General features: G+C 37.0%; 1 protein-coding gene across 4 annotated transcripts in view; it reads left to right on the top strand.

Moving 5' to 3' along the window:
• The window catches only part of CCDC186 (coiled-coil domain containing 186), a 59,593-nt gene extending 33,977 nt beyond the window's left edge, over positions 1-25,616 (top strand). For 2 of the 4 annotated variants that reach the window (XR_013367808.1, XR_013367809.1), the window contains 12 exons: positions 489-593; positions 1,021-1,119; positions 1,290-1,376; positions 2,433-2,575; positions 5,268-5,523; positions 6,432-6,621; positions 7,578-7,658; positions 9,137-9,347; positions 10,626-10,845; positions 18,679-18,759; positions 24,205-24,395; positions 25,459-25,616. Coding sequence is in view for 2 of the 4 variants with exons in the window: in XM_077877557.1 (XP_077733683.1) it covers positions 489-593; positions 1,021-1,119; positions 1,290-1,376; positions 2,433-2,575; positions 5,268-5,523; positions 6,432-6,621; positions 7,578-7,658; positions 9,137-9,347; positions 10,626-10,845; positions 18,679-18,759; positions 23,618-23,623 (1,479 nt within the window). In the remaining 2 variants the exon portion in view is untranslated. Of the gene's footprint in view, positions 1-488; positions 594-1,020; positions 1,120-1,289; positions 1,377-2,432; positions 2,576-5,267; positions 5,524-6,431; positions 6,622-7,577; positions 7,659-9,136; positions 9,348-10,625; positions 10,846-11,485; positions 15,691-18,678; positions 18,760-23,617; positions 23,730-24,204; positions 24,396-25,458 lie in introns of those variants that run through there. The other 2 variants (XM_077877557.1, XM_077877558.1) reach the window with 2 other exon arrangements.
• Positions 25,617-26,150: the final 534 nt, after the last annotated feature.

Raw genomic sequence — 26,150 nt, forward strand, 5'->3', positions numbered from 1 at the left:
TATATAGGGCGAGGTCTAGGTGGGTCCCAGGTGTAGGAGCCTCTCCCCATCGAGTTGGGGTGCATCATCCTCTCAGTGTGGTTATACTTGACAGCCTGGAAGCTCTCTAAGCCCCATTCTTTGGGATTTTATGGAAGATTCGTTATGAAGGCATGATCAATCAACTCCATCTTCTGGCCTTCTTTGGGGGCTGAAAATTCAAGACTGCTAATCATGACTTGATTTTTCTGGTGACCAGCTCTCATCCAGGAGTTCACCCAGAGTCGCCTCATTAGAAGAAAACATACTCCTGTCACTTGGGAAAATACAAGAGTTTCAAGAGCTCTGTGTCAGGAACAGAGGTCAAAATCGATATTGCAACCAGAGATGCTCCTAGTGTTCTTGTGACTTAGAAAATTACAAGAGTTTTAGGAGTTTTGTGTCCGGGACCAGGGGCAGAAACCAATATATATTTTTCTTTATCTCACACTATCTTTTTGTCAATGCAGGAAACCAAAGATAAACTCAAAGAAACAACAACAAAGCTAACTCAAGCAAAAGAAGAAGCTGATCAGATACGGAAAAACTGTCAGGACATGATAAAAACATATCAGGTATGCTTAACTTTTCAAAGAGACTAGTAGCAAAATTACACCAAATGTCAGTACCCTTGCTTCATTAATATTTTGTATCTGTAACATTTGAAGCATGGAATGGATTTGGTAGGGCAGTTAAATAAATTACAGGTTATTTTCTGTGTTAAAGTACATGTAGCTTAACTAAAGACCTTAGAGAAATTAACTAAATAAAAACACTAGAAAGTGTCAGAAGAATAAAGAGTACAAGGAACTCTGTGTTATGTTGCATATCTTAAGTGCTATTCTTGTTCATGCAGAATTGACATATTTAAGATCTTTCAATGCAGTCATTTTTAGATATCTAAGGTTTGCATTTCACAATCTGTAAAGTTAACTGCAAAAGCTTTCCAAAGTATAAAACTTTAAAAATTCAGTCATACTTTTTTCATTTCCTTTACATTAGGAGTCAGAAGAAATTAAATCAAATGAGCTCGATGCCAAGCTTAGAGTCACAAAAGGAGAACTGGAGAAACAAATGCAAGAAAAGTCTGACCAGCTAGAGGTGAGTGGCTCTGGCCTTTTCATTACCCTGGATTGGGTAATAAATTGAGGAGGAGAGAAGGGATGAATACTGTCTCCCATTTTAAAGGCCCTTTTGAAGGAACAGGCAATAAACTTTAGGTCTTTTTTTAGTACATAATGATTTGTGGTTTCTTTTAAACTTTTTAAAAGATGCATCATGCCAAAATAAAAGAACTGGAAGATCTGAAGAGGACATTTAAGGAGGGCATGGATGAACTTCGAACACTGAGAACAAAGGTGAGGAAATCTATAGTCAGGATTTCAAAGGAAGGGTAAATAGCTTCAATTTTAGACTCCTGATTTTTTTAAGTGTTGGGGAAACACTTTCATTCCAAAATGAAAGAACTCAGAGGAGTAGAATATCGATTTTCTAGCAATAAAATGGACTCTTATTGAAATGAAAATGTCTTCCACTTTGGTCCCTTTGAAGTATTTGCCAAAAGTTCCTGTTTTATAGCACATTTGCTGTTTCTGTCACTTATCTTTGGGCCTCTCATGTAAGGCAGTTGTATCAGCAAAATAATTGGAAAGATAGTTGGACTCTAGAACTGAGTGACAGAAGTTAACGGATTTTATATTTCTCCTTATAGTCTTGTACAGTTTTAATTTCTAACAATCTAGTGTAGTCTTCATTGTAAAAATAGTATCCCTTTTAATATGAATGTGAAATATCATTGTATATCATTCATTTATTTAGAAATAGGCTTTTAAGTAGCCACCATGACTTTGCCATCATTTAACAATTTTCAAAGTGTCCTTCATGTGCCCTTCCATTTGTTCTCTGTGACTGTCCTTTGAGGTAGGTGGGGAAGGTATATCCTGTTGGCAGGTTAAGAAATGGAGATTTAGCCAAAACAACATGACATGCTAAAAGTCCCGTGACTAAATCATGAGAAATCTGAGACTCAACCCCGGCATTCTTATCATCCCATTATGTTTTCTTCACATTAATTAATTCTGCTCCAGAATTTAATTTAGGTGTTTGTTTGTTTTGTTTTGTTTTGTTTTGAGCAAGAGAGAGAATGCATGTGTGAGCTCATAAGTGGTGGAGGAGGAGCAGGGGGAGAGGGAGAATCTTAAGCAGGTTTCCTGCATAGTAGTGTGGAGCCTGATTGGGGGTCGATCCCATGACTCTGAGATCATGACCTAAGCCAAAATCAGGAGTCAGGTGCTTAACCGACTGAACCACCCATGTGCTCCTAGCTTGGATTATTAATATATAATCACTATATGAAATAATTAAGGAACAAGTAAATTTTGTTTTTAGTCTAACTTGGTTATGATTTTTGATAGGTGAAATGTCTAGAAGATGAACGATTAAGAACAGAAGATGAGTTATCAAAATATAAGGAAATTATTAATCGACAAAAAGCTGAAATTCAGAATTTATTGGACAAAGTAAAAATTGTGGATCAGATACAGGAGCAGCATCAAAGGTATAAACCGAGCAACTTCTGTTTATGCTAATCAATAGGCTTTTTAATTCTATCTCAAGATTCTGTTATTAAATGTAATTATTGCATTAAACAGGAATAATTTTATAATTTTACTAGCTAAAAAATTTTAAATTTCTATCTTCATTTGAACTTTTGGCTTTATGGCTTCTAAAAATCCAAGTTTATATTCTCTAAATATTGGAAGTAGCAATTTGCAAAACACAATGTTTTTTTCTTAATTCATTCTTTAATATTCAAATTATGCTACTTAAAGTACTTCTTCTAAAAGGTATATAGATAATCTGCATCTTTGCATATATTGTAGAGCAAAGCAGGAGCTGACATTATTCCTTGGCTTCTTGTAAAACCATTTAGCTAAACTCTACCATGATATCACCTGGCAAAGCCTGGATTCAGCCTGAATCCTTCTTTTTCATACTGTACCAATGTCTGCTGCTCAGTATTGCTAAAAATCTCACCATCATCCAGGTTGGTGCTGTGATAAATCCATGGTTAGCAGCCTCAACTGGAAATGTTAATGACCTCTAATCCATCCATATGTCCTTAGTCACAGCCTCTCCACAACCTTGAAGCATCTATTTCACATCCTCCTGCTTTGTTTTCACTTCTGGTCTCCCTCCCTTGCTATTTACTCTTTGCAGGTGATTACCTCTTATTTACTTGAGAAGAAACGGGAGCTGCAGGTATCTATTCTTCATAACCTCTTTCTATCTGTTCTATGAACTTGCAACCATTCTTTTTTCTCTTCTTTCTTTAGTATAAGGAATATTCTTGTTCCCCTCTGAACTGAATTGTTCTCTCTACTTCTGTGGATCCTATGCTCTTCTGCCTTCTCAGGGTCTTTCTGGATTATTTCTTCTTTATCCTGTATCTCTTACCTCTCTCTACTTAACTTTTTGTTTTTTCTACATATCAATATTAAAAACGTCAAAACTCCTATAACATTACCTCACCTTTTTCCTGTCCTTAACAACCAAACATCCTTGTAGAATCATCTAAACTCTTCCTCCTTGCCTTCCCTTCCTTTCTCCTTCTATCCCTCTCCACTGCAGTCTAGCTTCTATGCCAGCATCCCATTAAAAACTGCTAATACCTCTTAAATCTAACAGTCACTTCTCAGACTAAGCCTTTCTTGGATTTTCAGTATTAAAACCATTAAGCACATTGTCTTTCTTGACATGCTTTGTCCCTGTAGCTTCATTTCCTATCATGCTTTCCTGGTGTTCCTCCCCATTTTCTGGCTACTCCTTTTCTCAGTCTCCTTGGCAGCCTTCTCTTTATCATAAAACTCTTCTGTTATTATTTTATGATACTCCTGCGTGATGCTAACTATTCCTGTAGTATGCTGCAGGACCTCATGTCATTATCTTCAGCCCTTTTCGCTCAGCCCCAGTCACACAGGTGTCAAAGCACCTCTTTCTTTAACATGTCCTATACTGATTCATCCTACCCATATACTCCTTTGATGTTCCTCAGATGAGTGGTGAGTATAGCATCTACATGATTTTCCATCCCAGGAACCTGGGCGTCCTCCTTGGTGTTCCTCTTTTCCATCACATATCTAACCACTCACAGAGTATTATTGATGCTAACTCTTCAGGATCTTTCAAGTCCATTTATTTTTCATACTCCCACCACTGCCAACATTGTCCTTTCATCTGGAAAACTGCCACAATTTCTAAACTGGTTTTGTTTTTTGTTTTTTTTTACTTCCCTTGTTGTCCATTTCCTACACTATCGGTTAGCATAATCTTTTTCAAAAGGAAATCTCAAAACTTTTCAGTGATTTCCCATTGCCTCAGGGACTAGCCAGTAAGTTCAGGTGCCACAGGATGGCTTGTAAGATCATTAGTGATCTTGCTTCTCCCTCTGTGCCTTCTCTTTTCACACTCTTGGGTTTCAGCAGTAGTTATTTACAAATGTGGATGGATTGTCTCCTATGTGCATGCGCTGTGTTAGGTGCTGAGGATGTAGTGCTGTCCTGATTGTCATCAGTGTTGAACATGTGTTCGTTAGTACCAAGAAAGTCATTCTAATTCCCTTCCCAGATCTAGCACGTACTGTTTCTTCTACCTGGAACATATTTTGTTGTCCCACTCACTCCTACTTTTCTTCAGATCAGGAAGTAGCAAACTGTGGCCCAGGAGCCAAATCCAGCCCACACTGCCTTTTTCTGTAAATAATTTTTTTTTGGGACACAGCTCTCTCATTCCTTCGTGAATTATCTATGGCTGCTTTCACACTGCAGCAGCAGGGTTGAGCAGTTGCCGCAAAGACCATATGCCATAGAAACTTAAATCGTTTACCGTCTGGGCCTTTCACCAGAAAAATTTGCTAACCCCTACTTTAAGTATTAGCTTAAACATCGCTTATACTAGTTAGGCAATCCTCTCTGTGCTTTCATCATCAAAAATGTTTCACCACATGTGTAATTTCCTTAGTGACTTGAAAACTCTGAAAGCAGGGCCTCTGTCAGTCTTACATATTCACGCTTGAAGCTCTTAGTTCCTAGCATATGTTAGGTAGTTCCACAAATCCAAATAAATAATTTGAGTAAATGAATAAAAGTACCTTTATAAAGTATTTTATTTGATGAGAATCCAAAACCACTAATTTACTGTCTTTTATTTAATAGTTTATTTTTTTCTTAAATATAAACTTTGTTTTTTAGAGGTAAACAAGAAATTGAAAATTTGAAAGAAGAAGTGGAAAGTCTTAATTCTTTGATTAATGACCTACAAAAAGACATCGAAGGCAGTAGGAAAAGAGAATCTGAGTTACTATTATTTACAGAAAAGCTCACTAGTAAGAATGCACAACTCCAATCTGAATCAAATTCTTTGCAGTCACAATTTGATAAGCTTTCCTGTAGTGAAAGTCAGTTACAAAGCCAGTGTGAACAAATGAAACAGATAAATACTAATCTGGTAAGTATACATTTATATTTAATTTTTAAAGCAACATAAGAAGCACAAGTTAAATTTTCCTGTTAGTATAAATGTACTGGTAGTTAAGTTGAGCTCTCTTTTTTATTGGCCTGGTTTTCTGGTAATTTCAAATGCTGTGAGAAGTGTCAGTTTTTCTTTCCAACTTGCTTAAAATGTCCTTTTCTCTTCCTATTTATATAATTTGTAGTAAAATATCTTCCTAAAATGCTTATGAAAAAATATTTCACTTTTAAAAGTAAGAAAACCATGGTCTTTGTCATTCGTTTTTTTTTTTTAATTTATTATTTATTTATTTATTTATTTTGGGTGGGGGGGTTGTCATTCCTAACTGGAATTACTGTGTGTATGTGTGTGTATTTTTAAGATTTCTTTATTTGAGAGGGGGGTGGCGGGAAGAGGGAAAGAATCTCAAGCAGACTCTCACTGTGTGGTGCCTGACATGAGGCTTCATCTCATGACCCTGATATCAGGACCTCAGCCTAAATCAAGAGTTGGGCACTCAACTGACAGAGCCACCCAGGTACCCCTGGAATTACTATATATTTTTAAAAGTATTTCAAATTTCTGTATTTTTATAGTTTAAAAGTGGTTTAATATTTCTACATTATGAGAGTGTCTTCAAGTTACTCATAAAAATGATTTGAGATTTCAGTTCAAAATATACAGAGCCCTCTGACAGACTGTGTTGCATGTATAAAATGGCAGATGCATTAATATGCCCCCCTTCATTCCTATACAAGGAATTTGAGGAACACAGGAAACAAAACCTGGTAAGGAGCAATTCTAGAAGAATGTACCATCAAGGACCTTGTATTTTCGGGTTTCAAACTGTGAACAATAATGGAAACAAACAGGTATTAAAATTGGTGGGGTTTTTTTTTATTTAGGAAAGTAGATTGTTGAAAGAGGAAGAACTGCGAAAAGAGGAGGTCCAGACCCTGCAGGCAGAACTCACTTGTAGACAAACAGAAGTTAAAGCATTGAGTACCCAGGTCGAAGAACTAAAAGATGAATTAGTGACTCAAAGACGTAAACATGCCTCCAGTGTCAAAGATCTTACCAAACAACTCCAGCAAGGTATAAAATTCTTTCCCACCTAGACCTTAATGTGGCATTGTTTTATTCATTAAGGATTTATAGAAAAAATACATTTTACATCAGATTGTACCACACTGATTTGTTCCGTATGTTCATTTTAATGTATTAAAGTTTATAAACCAAATCACTAAACCTCTTGTAGTTCTGTGGATAGTCCATAACATCCTCTATGCTAAAGGACATTTATTCACAGAATCCCAAAATGTGAGAGTAGGGAATATACTTGAGGGCAGTAGTGTCTAAACTTTTTTGATCACTTACCCCAATCAGTAAAAAGTATTTGTTTGTTCTCAGATTTATATATGTTTATTTATAAATTTTAAACATATATTACTCTACATTAAAGAAAAATAGAAATATCAAAAGATCAGATGAAATGTAAGTATAAATGGAAGTTCTAATATTTTCTCCCTATACATGCTATGAGTTATTTTGTACAGCATCTGGGATTCTTGCACCCCACTTTGTAGACCTCTTAGAGATCATTGAGCCCTAACCCTTCATCTTTTTTGTTTTGTTTTGTTTTATTTATTTATTTGAGAGAGAGAGTGAGATACAGTGGAGCAGGAAGGAGTAGCAGAGGGATAAGCAGACCTCCCACTGAGCAGGGAGCCTGGCGCGGGCTCAGTCCCAGGACCCTTGGGTCATGATCTGATCCAAAAGCAGACACTTGACCAACTGAGCCACCCAGGCTCCTCTAACCGTTCATCTTATAGGAAACTGAGACCCAGACAGGTTACATGTACCTGTACATTTCTAGATATCATTTTATATGAATGACAACTGTAGTCCTCCTGTCTAAAGTATCCATTCCATAAATTTCTCTTATATTTAACCCATTTTTGCCAAAATGATTTTAACAATTAAAATCAGAGATAGTGGGGCAAATGGTTGCGTGGTAATTGTCACAAGTAGTTTGTTTCTTTTTCCTGTAGCACGAAGAAAATTAGATCAGATTGAGAATGGAAGCTATGATAAAGAAGTTAGCAGCATGGGGAGTCGTTCTAGTTCATCAGGTAAAAAACCACGTTTCAGTTATCTAGTGACTGTAAAAAAAAGTTCCTTTTTATGTGTTAAAAAGTGTTGATAAGCTTTTTTTTTCCATTTTGAGTTATAAAAGGTATTATTTCTAGTTAAATAAGTTTTTATTATTACCCAGGGTTTCATGTTTGTCATGGGTTCTGGATGATTTGTCTCCCTACCCTATTATCTTACCTGCTTCTTTATTCTATATGACAATTTCTTCTTCCATGTTTAAATTTAGAGTTATATCAATCCATATAGAGATTTATTATAATATGGTCCTTTTTTTTACTTTTATATTACTTTTAATACCTGAAAACTAATGAAATGATCATCATTGTATATCAAGATTCTTTATGTATACATGCATTTTTAAACCTTTTAGTTTTTCCCATGGTAAAAAAGCCTGTGGTCTAAAGTGAAAATGAATAAAGCCCATAAACTTATGATTGATATCACTGTGGAAATGCTAATTAGGAAAATATCAGTGTATTTATCATTTTGGAATGCCAGGAACCATGCTGAGAACTTTAAACATATTATTTACTCTTCAGAATAGTCTTGCATGGTATTAAAATTCACATTTTAGTGATGAGGAAATGAATGATTCCATGACTTGCCCCAAATCTACAGTGATAGAACTCTCAGATTCTAGAGTCCTTGCATGCCATGACATACACTCCCTCCCAGGAATTGCACATTAGGGGAAAAACATCAACTATTACAGTAGTGGAAGATCCCACAGTAGGAAGAACATGGGTTGAAATTACATATAGGTATTTAGAACCCAGGTCTGTCATTTATTAGTGTGTGACTTTGGATAAGGGTATATTACTTGTCATAAGTCTACAAAATGGTATTAAAAAAAGACTTGTTTGTAGGATAAAGACAATCAGAAATTTTTCTCAACTAATGTTGATTAAAATAATAGCTGACATTTACTGAGTGCTTACTTATATGCATATTGACATATATTAACTCATTTAAATGAGGATAACAATCCTGTGGGGTAAATAATGATATTATTCTTATTTTAAGAATAAGTAATCAAGGTGCAGAGAGGTAAATAACTTGTCCAGCGTCACGGAGCAAGAAAGCAGAGGAGTAGGATTTGAACCTTAGGAGACTAGCTTCAGAGTTTAACCCGCTGGCTATATTTTGTCTTTTCTGTCTGTCTGTCTGTCTATGGCTCTCAGTTTCACTTCACACTTGTTATTCTGACGTTTTGTTGAGTTTCTTGTTTCTCTATTGCCACTTCCTCATCCTGTTCCTGAGAGACATAAATTGGCCCTTTTTGGTACTTCTGTCATTCATGTATTCAGAAATAAGAACTCAGGCCAGGTATGACTTGTGTTATCTGCCCGAGTCTGTTAAATTGAGTATTTGGAAGTCATACTAGAAGAAAAAATATGTAAGATTAGAGATGACTCTAGGCTGAGTATAACATCTAAACTGATTTCTTTGTCTTCAGGGTCCCTCAATGCTCGAAGTGGTACAGAAGATCGATCTCCAGAAAATACTGGCTCATCGGTAGCTGTGGATAACTTTCCAGAAGTGGACAAGGCCATGTTGATTGAGAGGATAGTAAGGCTGCAGAAAGCACATGCCCGGAAAAATGAAAAGATAGAATTTATGGAGGATCATATCAAACAATTGGTGGAAGAAATTAGGAAAAAAACAAAGTATGTATTAGTATGATAATACAATCTGTATTCAAAATACCATTATTTGTATGATAAAGTTACTGTTTTAAAAATCAATCATATCAAGAACCCATCTTTCAAGAACTAATTCTTAATTTTAGCCATTCAGTGCCCAGTCTTTTATTGATCACTTACTATGCTCTAGGTTGTGGGAATACAGAGATGGAAGAAAACACAGGTCTTTAAGATGATCTAGAGTTAAATAGATGTTAATTTTTTTAAGATACTAAAATAACTTTGGGTTTAATAAAAGTGCTGTACTTAGCTTTTGGTTTTCATGACTGTGGCTCTAAGAGAGAGATGGGGTTGTAGATTTTCTTTCCTGTTGGGGAGGACATACTAGGTAATTTTTGGGGCACCTGCCAAGTACCAAGATTTTGTGCCTGTGACTTAACAAAATTTCATTGGTTTCTTACAACTCAGGGATAAATAAATTAACTGGTGGTGGTCAGGTTGAACTACAAAATGTTCCAGAGTCACCACTAATCCAGTAAGTGACAGACCAAGAGCTGGGGATCTGGGCCCAGCTCTGACTCCAGAGCCTGTGCTGTGCAAAATTCCTCTTAAAAATACCATATTCTTTTAAGAGGTTTTTAAAATATATTGCAGCTCTTTACCTATGACTTTTTAATTTTTATTTTGAAATAATTTTAGACTTAAAAAAAGTTGACCCATGATTTTTAAAAGAAAAAGAAGAGGTGTCTGGGTGGCTCAGTTGAGGGTCTGCCTTCGGCTAAGGTCATGATCTCAGGAGTCTGGGATCGAGCTCCGAGTCCAGCTCCCTACACAGTGGGAAGTCTGCTTCTCCTTCTCCCTTTGGCCTTCCCCCCTGCTTGTGCACACGCTCTCTCCCTCTCTTAAATAAATAAAATCTTTTTTAAAAAGACACCATCTGTTCAGCCCCGGTGGCCCAGCGGTTTAGCGCCACCTTCAGCCCAGGGTGTGATCCTGGAGACCCAGGATCGAGTCCCACGTCGGGCTCCCTGCACGGAGTCTGCTTTTCCCTCTGCGCCTCTCTCTCTCTCTCTCTCTCTCTCTCTTTCTCTCTCTCTCTGTCATGAATAAATAAATAAAATCTTAAAAAAAAAAGACACCATCTGAATAAGAAAAGTTATTTTCGGACATATTACTGTTCCTAACCTAATAGATACTTGTTTTATGCTAATCGTCTTCATGCTTAGGATTAGTTGGCTTTTGTAAATTTTAATGTTTTTAATTCTGCAAGCATATAACTGACAGTGTCATTTTATTTTGCAGAATAATTCAGAGTTATATTTTACGGGAAGAATCAGGCACACTTTCTTCAGAGGCATCTGATTTTAACAAAGTCCATTTAAGTAGACGGGGTGGCATTATGGCATCTTTATATACATCCCATCCAGCTGATAGTGGATTAACATTGGACCTTTCTTTGGAGATCAACAGAAAATTACAAGCTGTTTTGGAGGATACATTACTAAAAAACATTACTTTGAAGGTATTTGTATTTCTCATTTACTTACCAACCAATAAGTAAGCATGGCATAATGGTGCCTCTTTCATAGTGTGCGCTGGCATATAAATGGATGAGTTCTGTAATGCAAAGTAGCCGTTTTACCTGGAGATAAAATTTTTGTGTATTTCTTATCGAAAAATACAATTTTTTTAACAAGGAAAGGAAAAAAGAGCAAAAAATCAGCCTAGCTATTGGACAGTTGTTTACTTTGTATTGTGTGGCCTTTGACTTATGTTCTAATTAGTTATAATTGATCACTGAGACAGTTTTTAAAAATTGAGGCGTTCATATTCTAATGTATTTTCCAACTTTCTTTTTGCAGCTTTTATCTGACCCAACTATTCTGTTTGTTCTGTGTTTGGGTCTTGATAGTAAATAAAATTGTAAATATAGTAGCAAACCAATGCAGCAAAATTTGCTGTAGCTTCAGTAAAAAGGTTCTGAAATTCACAGAACTTCTTTACTGAAAACCACCATGCACCTCGTTTATGTCACAAAGCATTGAAGATTAATCTTCACCCTCTCAATGTCAAAATTTAAGCAGAAACTGTTTGAACTCAGTCTATATACTTATGATACTTAATAGTTCTGTTTTCTTTCCCCCTTTTACTAATTGGTAAAGGAAAATCTGCAGACTCTTGGAACAGAAATAGAACGTCTCATTAAACACCAGCATGAACTAGAACAGAGGTCGAAGAAAACCTAACACAAAGCTCTTGGTCATTAAACAGACAAAAGCCACACAAAAGGAGCAGGTGCCACATGCCCAGTATTGGAAACTTCTCCCTCCTTTGTGTGTCAGCCAGTAAAAAATTGTTTTCCTTCATCTGTATAAAAAAGTATCCTTTTACAATACAAATGCATTGCTGTGTATACTGTAAGAGCATAAACTTTAATGAAATTTGTTTTTGTATAGTGACAACCTGTCACTGAATCAGAACAACTGAAATTGCTAATAGTCCTTTGAAGTGCTGAACATTACTACAAGGGCTTTTCAAAACCCCTTCTCCATATTTTTCCTTCTAAAATATATAATGTCAAAAATGATTCAGCTTTTTAAAATTACGCATGAAAGGACATGTGTTAATCATTCAGTAATATGCTATTTCTCCAACAGGAAGAAAACTAAAGTGAGGAAAATTTTATTTGACATTCCAGAATAACATTTGGTTGCATTTTAGGGATGCCAATGAGTCCTTAAATCTTTTAATTTTAATGGAAGCTAATAGAAAAGTCAGCTCTTGGTAGCTAGCAGCGATCAGACATTGCATGCCTCTGTCAGGTTTCCTTATCTGTGTTAGTTACATTTTTTCAGATTCAAACTGTTTGAGTTAATAGTTGAGTTTTTAAAATTTTTAGTTACATAAAATATGATTTTAAATAACATGTTCATTTAGAAGATGTGGAATTCAGTTGTATTTAAAAATGTAAAATAGATTAGTCATCAGAGAAGCAAATAATTCTTTGAAACTGAAATGCTTTTGTTTTACTGAGATCAACTGTAAAGAAAAATGTTTAAGATATTTATGAAGAAGCAATTCCCAAGAGAATCCAACATATGGCTCTGTTAACCATTTAATTTGAATACCATTCTTTAGCATTGACATAATTATATATTCCAGTGGAGTGATCTTACAGTCCCCAAATGTGATGTGTTTCAGTATATTTATTTAAAATACAAAATAAGTACATCTCTATAACCAAAGGAATCTTAGAACCAAATTAATGTATCCTATTGGATTTTTACAATATTTATCTTAAGATGTGCACTTAAATGTTGCCATAGTATCAGTATTTCCACATCATTGAATTTTGTTCCTTTCTCTTGTAATTTTTCACTTATCATTTCTGTGTGTGGTTTTTCATATTTCATTATATTCAGATCATTTCTCTAATAGAATACCTTGGCCGATATGCAGATATTGTCACAAGCGTCATTTTTGTTTTGGATTTTTGCATCCTTTTTTCTTCCCTTCAGAGAAGTAAGCTTTGGGATGATGAATTAAAAAACTGTAGAGAATTGTATGGCTCTAAAAGCTGGGCTCATGGTGGCAATGTCCCAGTAATGTGTTCTAACATTTTTTTAAATCAGCATTGTTTAAAAAGATAATCTATTAATTTTTTCCTGAGGATTCAATGTAGCATCTTATTTTTTCTGTATATCGAGTTATGTCTTGCCATCCAAAACCAAAATCTTTTAAAAATGGAAATATAAGTTCAAAAAACTCTTTTTAAATAGCTGTAACAAGTGTTAGTCTTATCATAATGTGTGGTGTTCTTTTTACCAATAACAATTTATCAAAATAAAGTAAGAGGGTAAGTGCAATCAAATCTGGATTACTTTCCCATTTTCTAGACATACTATTGATCATCCTAAAGACTATTTAGAGTAGCCAGCATAACTAAATTTCATGGCTACTTCTGTGATGGAGATTTGTACACTACAACATTTGTTTTTTTCCTCCAACACACAAAATATATGAATGGAGACCAAATAATGATCAGATCTATAGTGTCCTATGTTTGTTTATGCACTTTTAAAAAATATGTACATTTACTATAAACAAAAGTGAAACATTCCAATATTAACATTTGTGCCACCATTCATTTGGAGTAGTCAAATGGTGATGCAACTTTATAGGAAAGCTATTATAAATGTATTCTGACACTGCTACTCCCTCCCCCCCATAAATGTCAGAAACTACGGAAAATTTTTGAAGAAAATGCTTTATTTTCCTTTGTCCTTCAGTTTCTACTGTATCTTTTTGTGTACGGATTAGAACCAAGCAAAGTAACATACAAAGATGTGCATATATCAGATCTTTATACTTATTCACAAAAAGCTCCTAATGTGAGGATTTAGAGAGTCTTCTCTTAATGTATTGAATATATAGAGAGAAGAATGGAGTGTCTGGAAAAGGAAAAATGGTCCGGATAAACCTGAGATTTGGGGGAAAATTTGTTCTGAGTTGTACACATCGAAGGCTGTTTTGTTTAGTTACACTATTTTGGTTTCTTTGAGCAGGAAATTACTTTTTTTGTGTGTGTGTATCTGTATATGCTTTTCTAGGTTTTAATTTTGAAGTGAATTCTTACTGTGACTCCCTTTTTCCCCATACCTTTTCAAACTCTAGCCTGTTAAGTGGTAAGGATTGAAAATAGTGAATTTGAGTGAAGCAATGGATTTGAACTTTGGTGTGTTTTTTTTTAACTTTCTATCTTCATTTAAAGTGATTTATATTGAATTCAGTTTTATCAGGCTACCAGCATTTTATTTATTCACTTAAAAAAACACATGTATTGAAAACCTGCTATTGCCAGGCAGCATCCAGAGTATTGGGATCTTTTGGGGGATCAGATCAGACAGGGTGGTGGTTGTCCTCATGGAGCTAGTGACAGTGGTGGGGAGGCAGTGGGAACAGCCCTTTGAGCCTCTGCAGCCTTACAGCCAGCCTCTGTAAGAAAAAGGTTAATCCATTTGTGCATATAGTGGCCCAGAAATCTCACTGTGGCATGCAACTTTGGGAAATGAATCCTTGCTCTGGGGTATGCTGAGAGCAGATGACTGTTTTCATGGTCTACACATTCATTCCCTAACTGTCACAGTTTGAGGTTTAATTATTCTTTAAGAAAAAAAGGGGAAAAAAAATCCAAAGACCATAAAAAGGTATTCGGTTTTTGCCATTTTAGTAAATTGTTAATGCCTACTTGATGCTCATAAAGCTAAATCTAATCATGTTTTCGTGTGTGTTCCTAAACTTTGTTTTACCAGTATATTATTTTCTAAAGATTTTTTTCATATAAAGGTAGACCAAGATTTACTGGTAGAAAAAATCCAAAATGTTAAAAACTATTAGTATTGTAAATGTTATATATGCTACTGTGGTGAAAGTATTTTTATCAATCATGTTGCTACTCAGTATGGTTAGTTTGCCTTATGAATGTTGACTCTAGTAGTCTTGTTTTTCAATATCCCTTTTTTTTTTTAACAAAACAATCTTTTTTTGACACTAAGATTGTTAATTTTTAACGCCAGTTGGTGGCACTAGAAACCTGAAATTATTCAAGGCTCTGAACAAGAGAAAATAATTGAAAAAGAATCCAAATATGAAGAATTTTCAGGAAAATAAATGAAAAATATAATTGTATATTAAAGATGTATTTTCTGGGATGGAATCCTTTTTTAAAATGCATATGGCTGTCCATTTTGACTACAATGATGAAACTTGTTTATCTTCCAGAAGTTCATATATATACAGGTGTGTGTGCATTGTACAGATAATCTTTAATTTGATTACACTGTTCATTTTGTAAATGTTTCTGTATAAAATGAAGCTTTTCAAGAAAACTCTATGTATATATTGTACTTATTAAATAGGTAATGCTTGTTTACCAAGTTGTATTTTAATAGCATCTTTGATTATTTATTTACATACACCACTTGCTAAACAGACTGATTCTCCAGACTGTTGGCAAGGCTGCTTCAGATTGCTTGAATTTTCTTTTTTAAACCACACTAGGAATTTTTGCTTTCTACAATTATCTTTATTATACCAATTATTATTAAAAGTCAATGAACAATAGCAAGCAGATTAAATTGAATGCCAGGTTCTATTCCAAATTTGTGTTTTAATTATTGCTAACAAAATTAGGCATTTTACAAAAGGCAGATTTTCACATGCCTGTTTTCACATAGGCTGTACTGATAAAGCCAGTAATATATTCACGTTTTTCCACAAAACTGTGTACTCACTCAAATGATCTAGCTTTAATAATAAAGATTGAATATGTTCAATAAAAAGATCAAAATGGCATTAATTTCATGAAGTCAGCATGTGTGGTAGCTATTTCATTTCACACTGTGTTGGTTTCTGTTCCTCTCCCAGTTCTGGTACAATTAAATTTTGCCACATACCTTCACTACTGGAAAGAATCTCCTAAAATCAGGATCCTTGGAATGAGGAGTAAAATTAATAGAATAGAGGAAACTTGCCTAACATCCTCGATAGTCTGCTTCTGGGGGCCTATGGATTTGTTTGCAAGGAAAAGAATGTGTCCAGGAAGAGAGGAAAACAGATACTGGCTGTGGTGGTTTTTTGTTTTTGTTTTTTTTGGGCTTGTAGTTCTTAACTGGTCAGTGTGACCCTCAAGCGTGAGATGGGAAAGACCATTCTACTGAACTTATATCTGTATCTGTTTTTTTTTTTTTCTTAATAACTCTGCTCCAGTCAATGAATGTAGAACAAGTACACACTTCTTGAGTGCCAGAAGCTTAAGAGGATACCTGTCGCTGACAAGTGCCAGTGCTGTTTTAGAGATTCTCTTTGAGAACAATGTGAACCAATGTGAACAGACTTGATGTTCGTGCCCCTGTAGGTAGATGCACCCTTAATTCCTACATTATATGTAAGAGACTCGATTCTTGTTTTTCTTTCCTTTTTTTTTTTTAACCATGCATTTAAGAAGTATTCTATTCCTAAGGAATTTTCAGCCTTATTTTACTTTTTGAATGCCCAAAGGCCATGCTGTTTGCCAGATTGATTGCCCTTAATTTGTACTCCCAAAAAAGGGAGGAATCTTTACCATTAATGCATTGCAAAAATAGTCCTATTGTCCATTTAGGATCCACTGAAATAAAAAATGTAGATTATTGATGATCAACTTCTAGTTGCAATAATTTGGGGAATATATTAAATACAGAAGTGATTTTCCATATCATTTGTAGTCTTTGTTTTCAATAAATAATGGCCTAAGGGCAGTAAGTAGTGTGTGTGTGTGTGTGTGTGTGTGTGTGTGTGTGTGTATCTTCAGCACCCTCCCACTTTGCTGGTCCCAGAAAATATCACTTAATCTTGCCATACTACCTGTTATTTCTTGGTTTCCTTTATGAGCTTTGACTAGGTGAGACAACCAGAAATGCCCATCACCGCTGTTACTCTTGTGGCAGATTTGAGCTGTTTCTGCCCAACCACATGGGAGAAACACTTTCAGTGGCTTATCTTTCACCAGAGCCCCCTTAGGTCTCAGCTCCCCAAAAACCAGGTCCAGTCCAAAAGCTGTCAAGCACAAATGCCACTGATGGATTTTATTATTTTTTTAAGATTTTATTTTTTAGAGGAAGAGGGCACAGTGGGGTGAGAGGCAGAGGGAGAAAGAAACTTCAGTACACTTCCCACTGAGTGCAGAGCTCATTGTGGGGCTCAATCCCAGGACCCTGAGATCATGACCTGAGCCAAAATCAGACACTTAATGGACTGAGCCACCCAGATACCCCCACAAGAAACTCTTCTTGAGTATAGATAGCTCAAATACTGCTCCTAATGCAAATAATTTGTGTCTTGATAGAACTCAGGCTGTTTGCTGACGCTAAGACTAGTCCATTTTGCTCAGCAAGACACACATGTAAAGTCAATTCTTCATCCTTTCCTAGATAGTCTTCCTACCTTTGGATTAATTGAATATTTTGTATGATGCAATTATATCTCTACAGTTGGTTTCTGAGTTAGGCCTCATTTTAAAATGTTTTAGTGGTTGTCCTAGGTTTTACAAAATATCTTTAAAATATGAACTGCTTCATGTATTTTTGAGTCCTCATTGTGCAGGGGCTGTGCTCATCTTCTGTGACCCACATTTACTGTTGCCAAAGGGAACACCTTTCCTGTTTCTTCTGCCTACTTTAGCATAGGTGATAAAGCAGGAGAGACTGGTAGGCCTTTTAGAAGCACAGATTCCAGAGATGAAAGAGTGCTTCAAGAGAGAGAACATCCAGTCCCGGAGTTCCACAGACTAGTAAAATTTCAAAAACAAAATTCTGAGCTTATTGACTTTTATTTGCTAAGTGAGGATCAAAAGGAATGGGCACTTATCAGCATCATATCATAAAAGACAAGATGTTTTATCACTAAAATAAAAAGTGGTTGAAAAGTTCAAACTTTGAAAGAGTGTAGCTCTTTGAAACACTCTATTTGTTTTTCTCAGCTCTCTATAGCCTGGGTTGCAAACCCTCCCCTGCCCAGTGCAACTCCTCATTTGAAAATCAGAAAAAAGGCCTTTGGGCCTGGAAGTGATTCTTTCACCAGAGGTGACACCTCAGTAAAAGCCTCTTGCAGTTTCAGCCACTGTTGACTCTAATAGTGCCTGAAACACAGTTAATTTAATCCTCACACCGTCCTGGTTCTGTACCTACCTGGAACCAAATGAATTCAAGAAGTTCTGAAGGTGGAAGGTGTGTGGGCTATTGATTTATTGCCTCTCAGATCCCAATGCATTTTTTAATATCTACTCTGTGATAAACAAGAGAATTCCTTTAACCATTTCTCCCTGTAAGTAAGCATGGTGTTAAGTTTCCTCGGTAGAGGGCAATGGAGGTACATCACAGGAGGAAGAGGCTTCTGGAAATTTCTGGCAAGGACTGGGTTTCAGACTTGTGAGGACACCCCATGGACCCTGCCCCACCCATCCCTCTGCAACCTTTTAGCACTTGGCGATAACCTTCCTGCATGGAAGGTTCTCGACATGGAAACTAAAGTGACTACACACAGTCACTTGTGGTCCAGAGAGTCACCCACAGCATAGCCACTGCACTTCCACACCTGGCTGTCTGCACTTGGGAGGGCAGCCTGGTTACTGCTTGCCAAGCAACTCCAGACCAGCTCCAGGCTGGCCAAACCAGCTAACATCTCTGCTACCCGGTGGGCTGATCCACAGCTTCCCCAACAAGATCTGAACTGCTTCCAAGATTGTGCTTCCTCAGGTAGCCCCCCTCAGCCCTAGCGTACCACTTAGACTTTTCTTATAATTACTCTTTTACCATAGGTAATGATTCTGTGTCTTCAACTCTGGCTGAACCTCCCAGGTGGTGCCTTTCTCCTGACTGGACCCAGACTGCTACTGAAGGTGAGAGTGACGTCTGTGGTAGAACCTCCTGAAAAGGCACAAAGATAAGAAGTTGACCTCAGAAACCTAATGTTTATCACACCAAAGATATCATTGCTTCTTCTATCCTTTAACAATTCATACGAGATCATTATTTATATGCAAAGCACCATGGGAGATAAGACAAGTCCCCTGCTTGGAACAAGGTGATAAGGAACCAGCACCCTGAGATAGCACTGATGGTAGTGGGAAGAGGACAAGATTCCTGCTGGAAGAGACATCATCACTTGAGAAGGGCCTTCATGCATAGGTCACAACATATGGAAGGAAAACTAGAAAAGTCCAGATGGAAGAAGCCCCCATGCCTTTTTTGCTCAGGGTCCTGTAGGTGTCTCAGAGATGGTAACAGGAAACGTGTAGAAGGAATAGCTAGTGGTTCTGCTTGGCACAGAAACATGAGTCTATTTTGCATTGCCAGCCTTTATCATGTTCAACCTTTATCAAAAAATGGTGAGACCCATAGGAATGGAAGGGACCTTAGGAAGGTATCTACCAACAGCCAGGCCATGAACAGCCTTGAATGTCACACAAAAGAAACTGAGTAACTGTGTTTGCCCAGTTGCTTCAATGGAAAGCCACAGGTTGGGGTCCCATCCACACTAATATATTGACTTCTCATTGTATTGACAGGTATAATAATAATACTTTCAGAAAAGTGCACATATCATAAATAATACAGCTTAATAAATTGCTAAACCAAACACAGCTATGCAATCAACACCCAGTGCTTTATTTTTCCTGGTTGGATCCTGACTGATACACCCCAAACCCCTCCTCATGCTCCCAGTCATCACCCATCTTGGAAGGATGACTCTCCTAACTTCTAATAACATCGATTTATTTTACCCCACTTTTTGGGACTCGATATGCATGTACCCATACAGGAGGTATTCTTTTGAGTCAACATTTTGTTTAAAAGATCATCCGTGTTGTTGGGTATTGTTGCAGGTCATTTATTCCTTTTGCTGTGCAGTACTTCATTGGGTATATCACAGTTTATCCAGACTAATATTGATGAGCTTTGGGGGAGTTTCTAGTTTGGGACTCCTAGGAACAAAGCTGCGATGATATTGTTGTACACGTCTCTGATAAAGCAAATGGATATATATTTAGTGCACATATGCCTGGCACTAGAATAATTGAGTCACAAGATACACACGTCTATTTTAGTAGGAACTACCCAATTTTCCCAACATGGTTGTACCATTTGTACACTCACTAGCTGTGCATAAGAGTCCCAGTTGCTCTATATCCTAGCAAACATTTATTTTGCACAGACATTAATTTTTTAAAATATTTTATTTATTTGAGAGAGAGAGAGAACACGAGTTGGGGAGGGGCAGAGGGAGAGAGAGAAGCAGATTCCCCCCTGAGCAGGGAGCCTGATGCAGGACTTAATCCTAGGACCCTGAGATCATGACCTGAGCCGAAGGCAGACGTGTAACCAACTGAGCCACCCAGGGGCCCCAAGCACAGATATTATTTTTTAAAGGAGACACTGAAATGTATGAGCCAATCAGAGTGGGTGACCCAGCGGAGGAAGACTCTGAAAACCATGTTCTTAAGAAATGATTGAAAAGAATAAGGGCTTTTTTAACCTGGAAAAGGGAGAATTCTGGGGAGATAAGAGCACTGTGTCTGGCAGAGAACTGAAGAGTTGCTAGGTAAAGAGGGATTAGATCGGTCTCTGGGCTCCATGGAAAAGCAGCAATCCCTCTAGGTTCAAGGACCCACCCAGGATTTACTGCTGGTCAAGTTAGGGTAAGACTTAATCCCAGGTTGGCCTGTTTTCAAAACCCGTATCCTTTTTGTTTTTATGCTTATATATCAGTTTTATTTTTTAAACACTTGGAGATATCAACATATAAAATTGTATATATTTAAGGTGTTCAACTTGATATTTCCATATATGTACACATTGTGGAGAGATCAGTGCAATCAAGCTTAATAATTTATCCATCACCTGCACATTGTTGCCATTGTGTGTATGTGTGTGTGAAGATTTAATCTGAGATCTATCCTTTTTTTTTTTTTTTTTTTAAAGATTTTATTTATTCATGAGAGACAGAGAGGCAGAGACATAGGCAGAGGGAGAAACAGGTTCCATGGAGGAAGCCCGATGCGGGACTCGATCCTAGAGACCCTGGGCTGAAGGCAGCGCTAAACTGCTGAGCCACCCGGGCTGCCCGAGATCTATCCTCTTAGCAAATTGTGTACAACGGAGTATTGTTAACTATCGTCCCTCTGCTATACATGGCTATTATGTCATCAGAATTCGTTCATCCTGCATAACTAGAACCTTGCCCTCTGACCAACATCTTCTCATTTCTCCTTCCCCACCTGCCCCTGGCAACCATCACCTTCTTGCTGCTTCTACGAATTTGATTATTTTACATTCCACATATAAGTGGAATCATAAGGTATTTGTCTTCTGTGTCTGGCTTATTTCACTTAGCATAATGTCCTCCAGGTTCATCTATTTTGTCCCAAATTGGAGGATTTCCTTCTTTTCTTTTTTAAGGCTGAATAATACTTCACTGAATTTTATATTTTCTTTATGGATTTTTCCATCAATCGATATTTAGATTATTTCCATACCTCAACTTTGTGAGTAATGCTTCAGTGAACATGGGATCCCAATTATATCTTCCGTGGGTCTATATCCAGAAGTGGGATTGCTGGATCAAACAGTAGTTCTATTTATAACTTTTTGAGGAAACTCCATCATGCTTTCCATAATGACAGTACCGATTTACATTCCCACCAACAATGCACCAGGGCTCTCTTTTATCCACATCCTTACCAACACTTACTCTTTGTCCTTTCGATAATAGCCATTCTGACAGGTATGAGGTGATATCTCATTGTGGTTTTGATTTACATTTCCCTGATGTTTAGCAATGTTGAGCACCTGTTAGCCATTCGTATGCCTTCACAAAGCCCATGTTCTTTCAACATGACTTGTTTCTAAAAGTCTGAAGGAGGTCTCTAATATCAAATATATGCTTTCCCTAATAAAAATGACTAAATTGGGAAAATAAGCCTGTAAGTCATCATAAATTACTTTGGTGGAAGTTGATGGTATTAGAAGACGGTGTGGAGTGCTCGCTTCGGCAGCATATATACTAAAATTAGAAGACGGTGTGGCATCCCCGCAAGACTTTGGAGTCCATTTATTCACTCATGGAACAAATATTTCTCCAGTGCCTACCAAATGCCTGGCACTGATCTAGACACTGAGATCCTGCAGTAAAAGAATAGGTTTTGTCTGCCAGTGAGTACAGCTGACAAACTAGTTGAGGATGGGAAGAGGAAGAAAGAAAATAAGAAATAAAGAAAACAGATGATTTCCAAGTATGCAAAACCTTTGTAGTGCCACATATATGTGGGTTCAAATTCTTCAAATTGACTTTGGACTTTGGACCCACAGCTACCCTAAGCCCCAGTTTTCGTATCTGTAAAAACACCTATAACATATGTTTGCTGTGCGGATGAAAGGGGCTTATTATATAAAGCATAGAGCATGGGGCCTGCTAGAATGAAGAAGCCCACAATAAGTTGTTCTAACTATGAAACAAGTCGTCAGTTACACATTTCTTCCCAGATACCCATAGAAATCTTATATGCCTCTTGTTTTTCAAACTTCATTTCAATTTCTAAGATCTGATTATTCAGCCCTATAGAGAGGAAGGATTGGCTAAATTAGTTACTATGTATAAATCACCTTTAATAGTGCTTGGCAAATATTAAGTACTATATGTGTTTATTAAATGAATACATGTATGGATGAATGAACGAGTAAATTCTACTCTGGATATGGTTCCTATCCGCTTCCATATCCACTTCCTATTAGGAGCCTGATTATATCCCTGATATAATTTTTCATCTCTTTTCCAAACAACCTTATATTTACAACCTGACATAACCAGGCACACTGCACTTCAATTCATTCAACAAATATTTACCGAATATGTCTGGCACTGTTCTAGATACTGGGAATACCAACAGTGGACATTTTTAGTAAAGATTAAAATACTAGCATGAAGCAATAAATTCAAACTAAGGGTGATTTCAAAATAATTTGAGAAATTATTTCAAAATATTTTTGCCTCAAAGAATTTGTTTTTTTCCTAAGTTTAGTTGGAAACTGGTTGTCACCCCATGTCAAGTGGAGTGCTTGCGTGAGCTGCTTTCATTTACTGATCTGACATACCAAGAAACTGTGAGCTCTAAATGCTCAGTGTTTTCTAGAGTCTAAGTGGCTCAGTAGCAGGGAGTAGGGGTAAGGAGAAATGAGGATAGAATGTGAATATGGTAACAACCAAGATGACGATTAGGTGACTTGGATCTAGACTGCGGGGACATAGGGAACAGTAAAAGAGGTAACAGGACCAGGTTAGGAAATCCAGCCTCTGACAATCTGCCTCTGAGCGTGCTTCCACCTTACTGCTTTCTTAAGGACAATGAAGCAAAAGGACCAGCATTTGGGTAAATCTAGGAAGCATGTGAGCCAAATAGAAATGTGTTGTGAGAAATTATGGCACTTAGCAAGTGTGGTGTCTCCAAGAAATGGCCTGGAGTGGAGTCAGAACAAGGCATTTTGAGGTGACCTATCAATCAGGCAGATCAAACTGCAGCCAATTCACCCAGCAAGCTCCACCAGGGCACAGGCGCTACCCTAAGAGACTTGGGTGAGATAAGAGCTCCAGTGGTATTGATCAAGGCCTTGAACAGATCAATTATAGTTTTTTGTTTCTTTTTATTTTTTTATTTATTTACTTTTAAATGATTTATTTATTTATTTATTTTTTCATGATAGACATAGAGAGAAAGAGAGGCAAAGACACAGGAGGAGGGAGAAGCAGGCTCCATGCCGGGAGCTCAACGTGGGACTCGATCCCGGGACTCCAGGATTGCTCCCTAGGCCAAAGGCAGGCACTAAACCACTGAGCCACCCAGGGATCCCCTGTTTGTTTCTTTTTAGGGAGAGAGAGTGCATGTGAGTTGAAGAGGGGTGCAGAGGGAAAAGGAGAGAGGGAATCCCGAACAGACTCCAGTGCCAGCCCAAATGAGAGCTCAATCCCACAACCCAAAGATCACGACCTGAGCCCCAACACCCAACTGACTGAGCCACCCAGGTTCTCTAAACGGTCAATTTTAATAAAATCAGTAAATATGACAACACTAGCAAATGAACCCCCTCTGACAATGGACTAGGAGCAATTTTACATCTACCTATGTGTTCTGCTGGCTTACACAAGGGTAGAGGCAAATAAATGCCTTACCTCCAACTGGGCTACTTCATTGCTGTGTTAATGCAAATAGCGGATGCTACTATAAATCAATTTTAAAAAATAACTTATGTTTGTTAACTCATTTGAGTCATGCAAAAAACCTATTTTACAGATGAGCAAGCTAAGTAAGTTTAAGCAATGTGCTTGAGGTCGCCGAGCTAGCAAGTGGCAGAGTCAGAATTTGCACCATGGCCTCAGACAGACTGCATGGTCTCAGCCAGGACACCAAATTCCTAATCAACAGGATCCTCAGTCCTGACACAGTCGGGGCACAAAAAAGAATGCACAACCACCACTTGTCGAGTAAGTGAATGAATTATAAATCATTCGGTGTTCTCTTAACTGCCATTTGTCTAAGCAGTTGGAAGGCCAACTACACAATGCCAAAGGAAAAGTAACACAGGCACATAAACAATATCACAGTAGATCTCTGTACTGGTCACAAATTCTCTGGGTGGTTCAGATTAATTTGAGCAGCCTAAGATACAATTTACTCTGCAGGTGATTGAAAAAGAATATACCACATGATGATAATTATAATATACAAAAATGGCATGTATTTCTTGCCAGTTAGAGTCTCTAGGAAAGCTTTCCACTCCTTGCCGGTTTCTTCGCTAGAAGGATATGCAAGTAGATATTGGTTTCCACAAGGACAAAGACCTGTCCTGGCAGTGGACTGCCTTTTGATATTTGGCCACATTTTAACTGAAAGGAAGCAGAGCTTTGTCACCACATTTTAATGCATCACAGAAAACGATATTGTCTTAGCACTGCCTCAAGTTCTATTTTTAAATGATATATTCTACTTATAAATATATTTTTATATTTAAAACAATTTTGTTTCCTGTGACAGAAAACTCCCTTGGCAGAAATTTTGCTAAAAATCCAGTGACATAGAAAAGATTTTTGTGTTGACTACTTTGGTTGATTGATTTCCCAACACCCATGATAAAAACTCTCTGAGCTTTAATGCTCTTTGGATGTGAAAGGAGTATGGTTTATCATTTCTAAATTCCATTACATGTCGTAAAATAAAAATATTATCCAGATAGACCCAGGATTTCGAGGCCAAGTACAGTTGCTTACTTACTGACATTTCTTATTCTAATCTAATTAATTGACATGGGTCAAATATCTGTTTTGAAAGATGCATGGAAAGTACAAAAAATATAGTCAAGTAGGGAGCTACAGATTCATCAGATGAATGCAATGAATTACTGCCTGGTACCTAATCATTAAAGAGGAAAGTTGGGGGAAAAAAAAGAAAACCCTTTAAATAACCTCAAATGATGGGAGTACAAGTTTTTATGGAGTATGGTCCCCTTAATATTATCAATTTTGACTGTTCTTGTTACTTTATCCTCAGCGTACTTTCTCTAAATGCAGATGAATTTCAGACAGTCTAAGGAGCACCCTGAGATGACAAGACCATCTAGCAGAATTAGTGACACTTGGCATTAAACCCGCGAATGGCTTTAAAAGTTTGAAAAGCACAAAACTGAATTATTTCATTTATGTCAAATCATTAAAGAACCATTCTATGCTTACTTGAAAATGTGTAAATTGAATAATTATTTTTATGCTATCACCCTTTGCTTAAGGTTTTGAGTTTTAATATTTGTTTTGTTTTTTTAGTTTTGACAAAAGAATGGGTTTTAGTAATCAAAAAAGTTAGGTTCCTAATTTGTTTGCTTGCATACAAGGGACTCAGTGTTTGACTTTGGATCTGGGCTCATTTTCAGCTCCTTACACCATTTTCCACTGACAAGTTCTTCCCCTGGAATGGTTCTGGGAAATCTTAAGCCAGTCTTGCTAGTCGAAAATGTGCAACAAGTCTTTCCCATGTGTTGTTTATTTCCAGGCCACTGATTTTGTACTAGGAAGACCTTGACATCATGTGATATGTGATACAAATATGACAGCCATCTCCTGGAATAAAGTTGGCATTCTTAGGGTGCAAGAGCTTATATTTTTGTGTAGTGACATGCTTGGACAAACAATTTAACCAGCCAGAAAAATTAAGAGAAGTTCTGTACCATCAAAAACTCCAACAGCAAG

Source organism: Canis aureus, chromosome 29, assembly GCF_053574225.1.
Source record: "Canis aureus isolate CA01 chromosome 29, VMU_Caureus_v.1.0, whole genome shotgun sequence".
Classification (NCBI taxonomy): domain Eukaryota; kingdom Metazoa; phylum Chordata; class Mammalia; order Carnivora; family Canidae; genus Canis; species Canis aureus.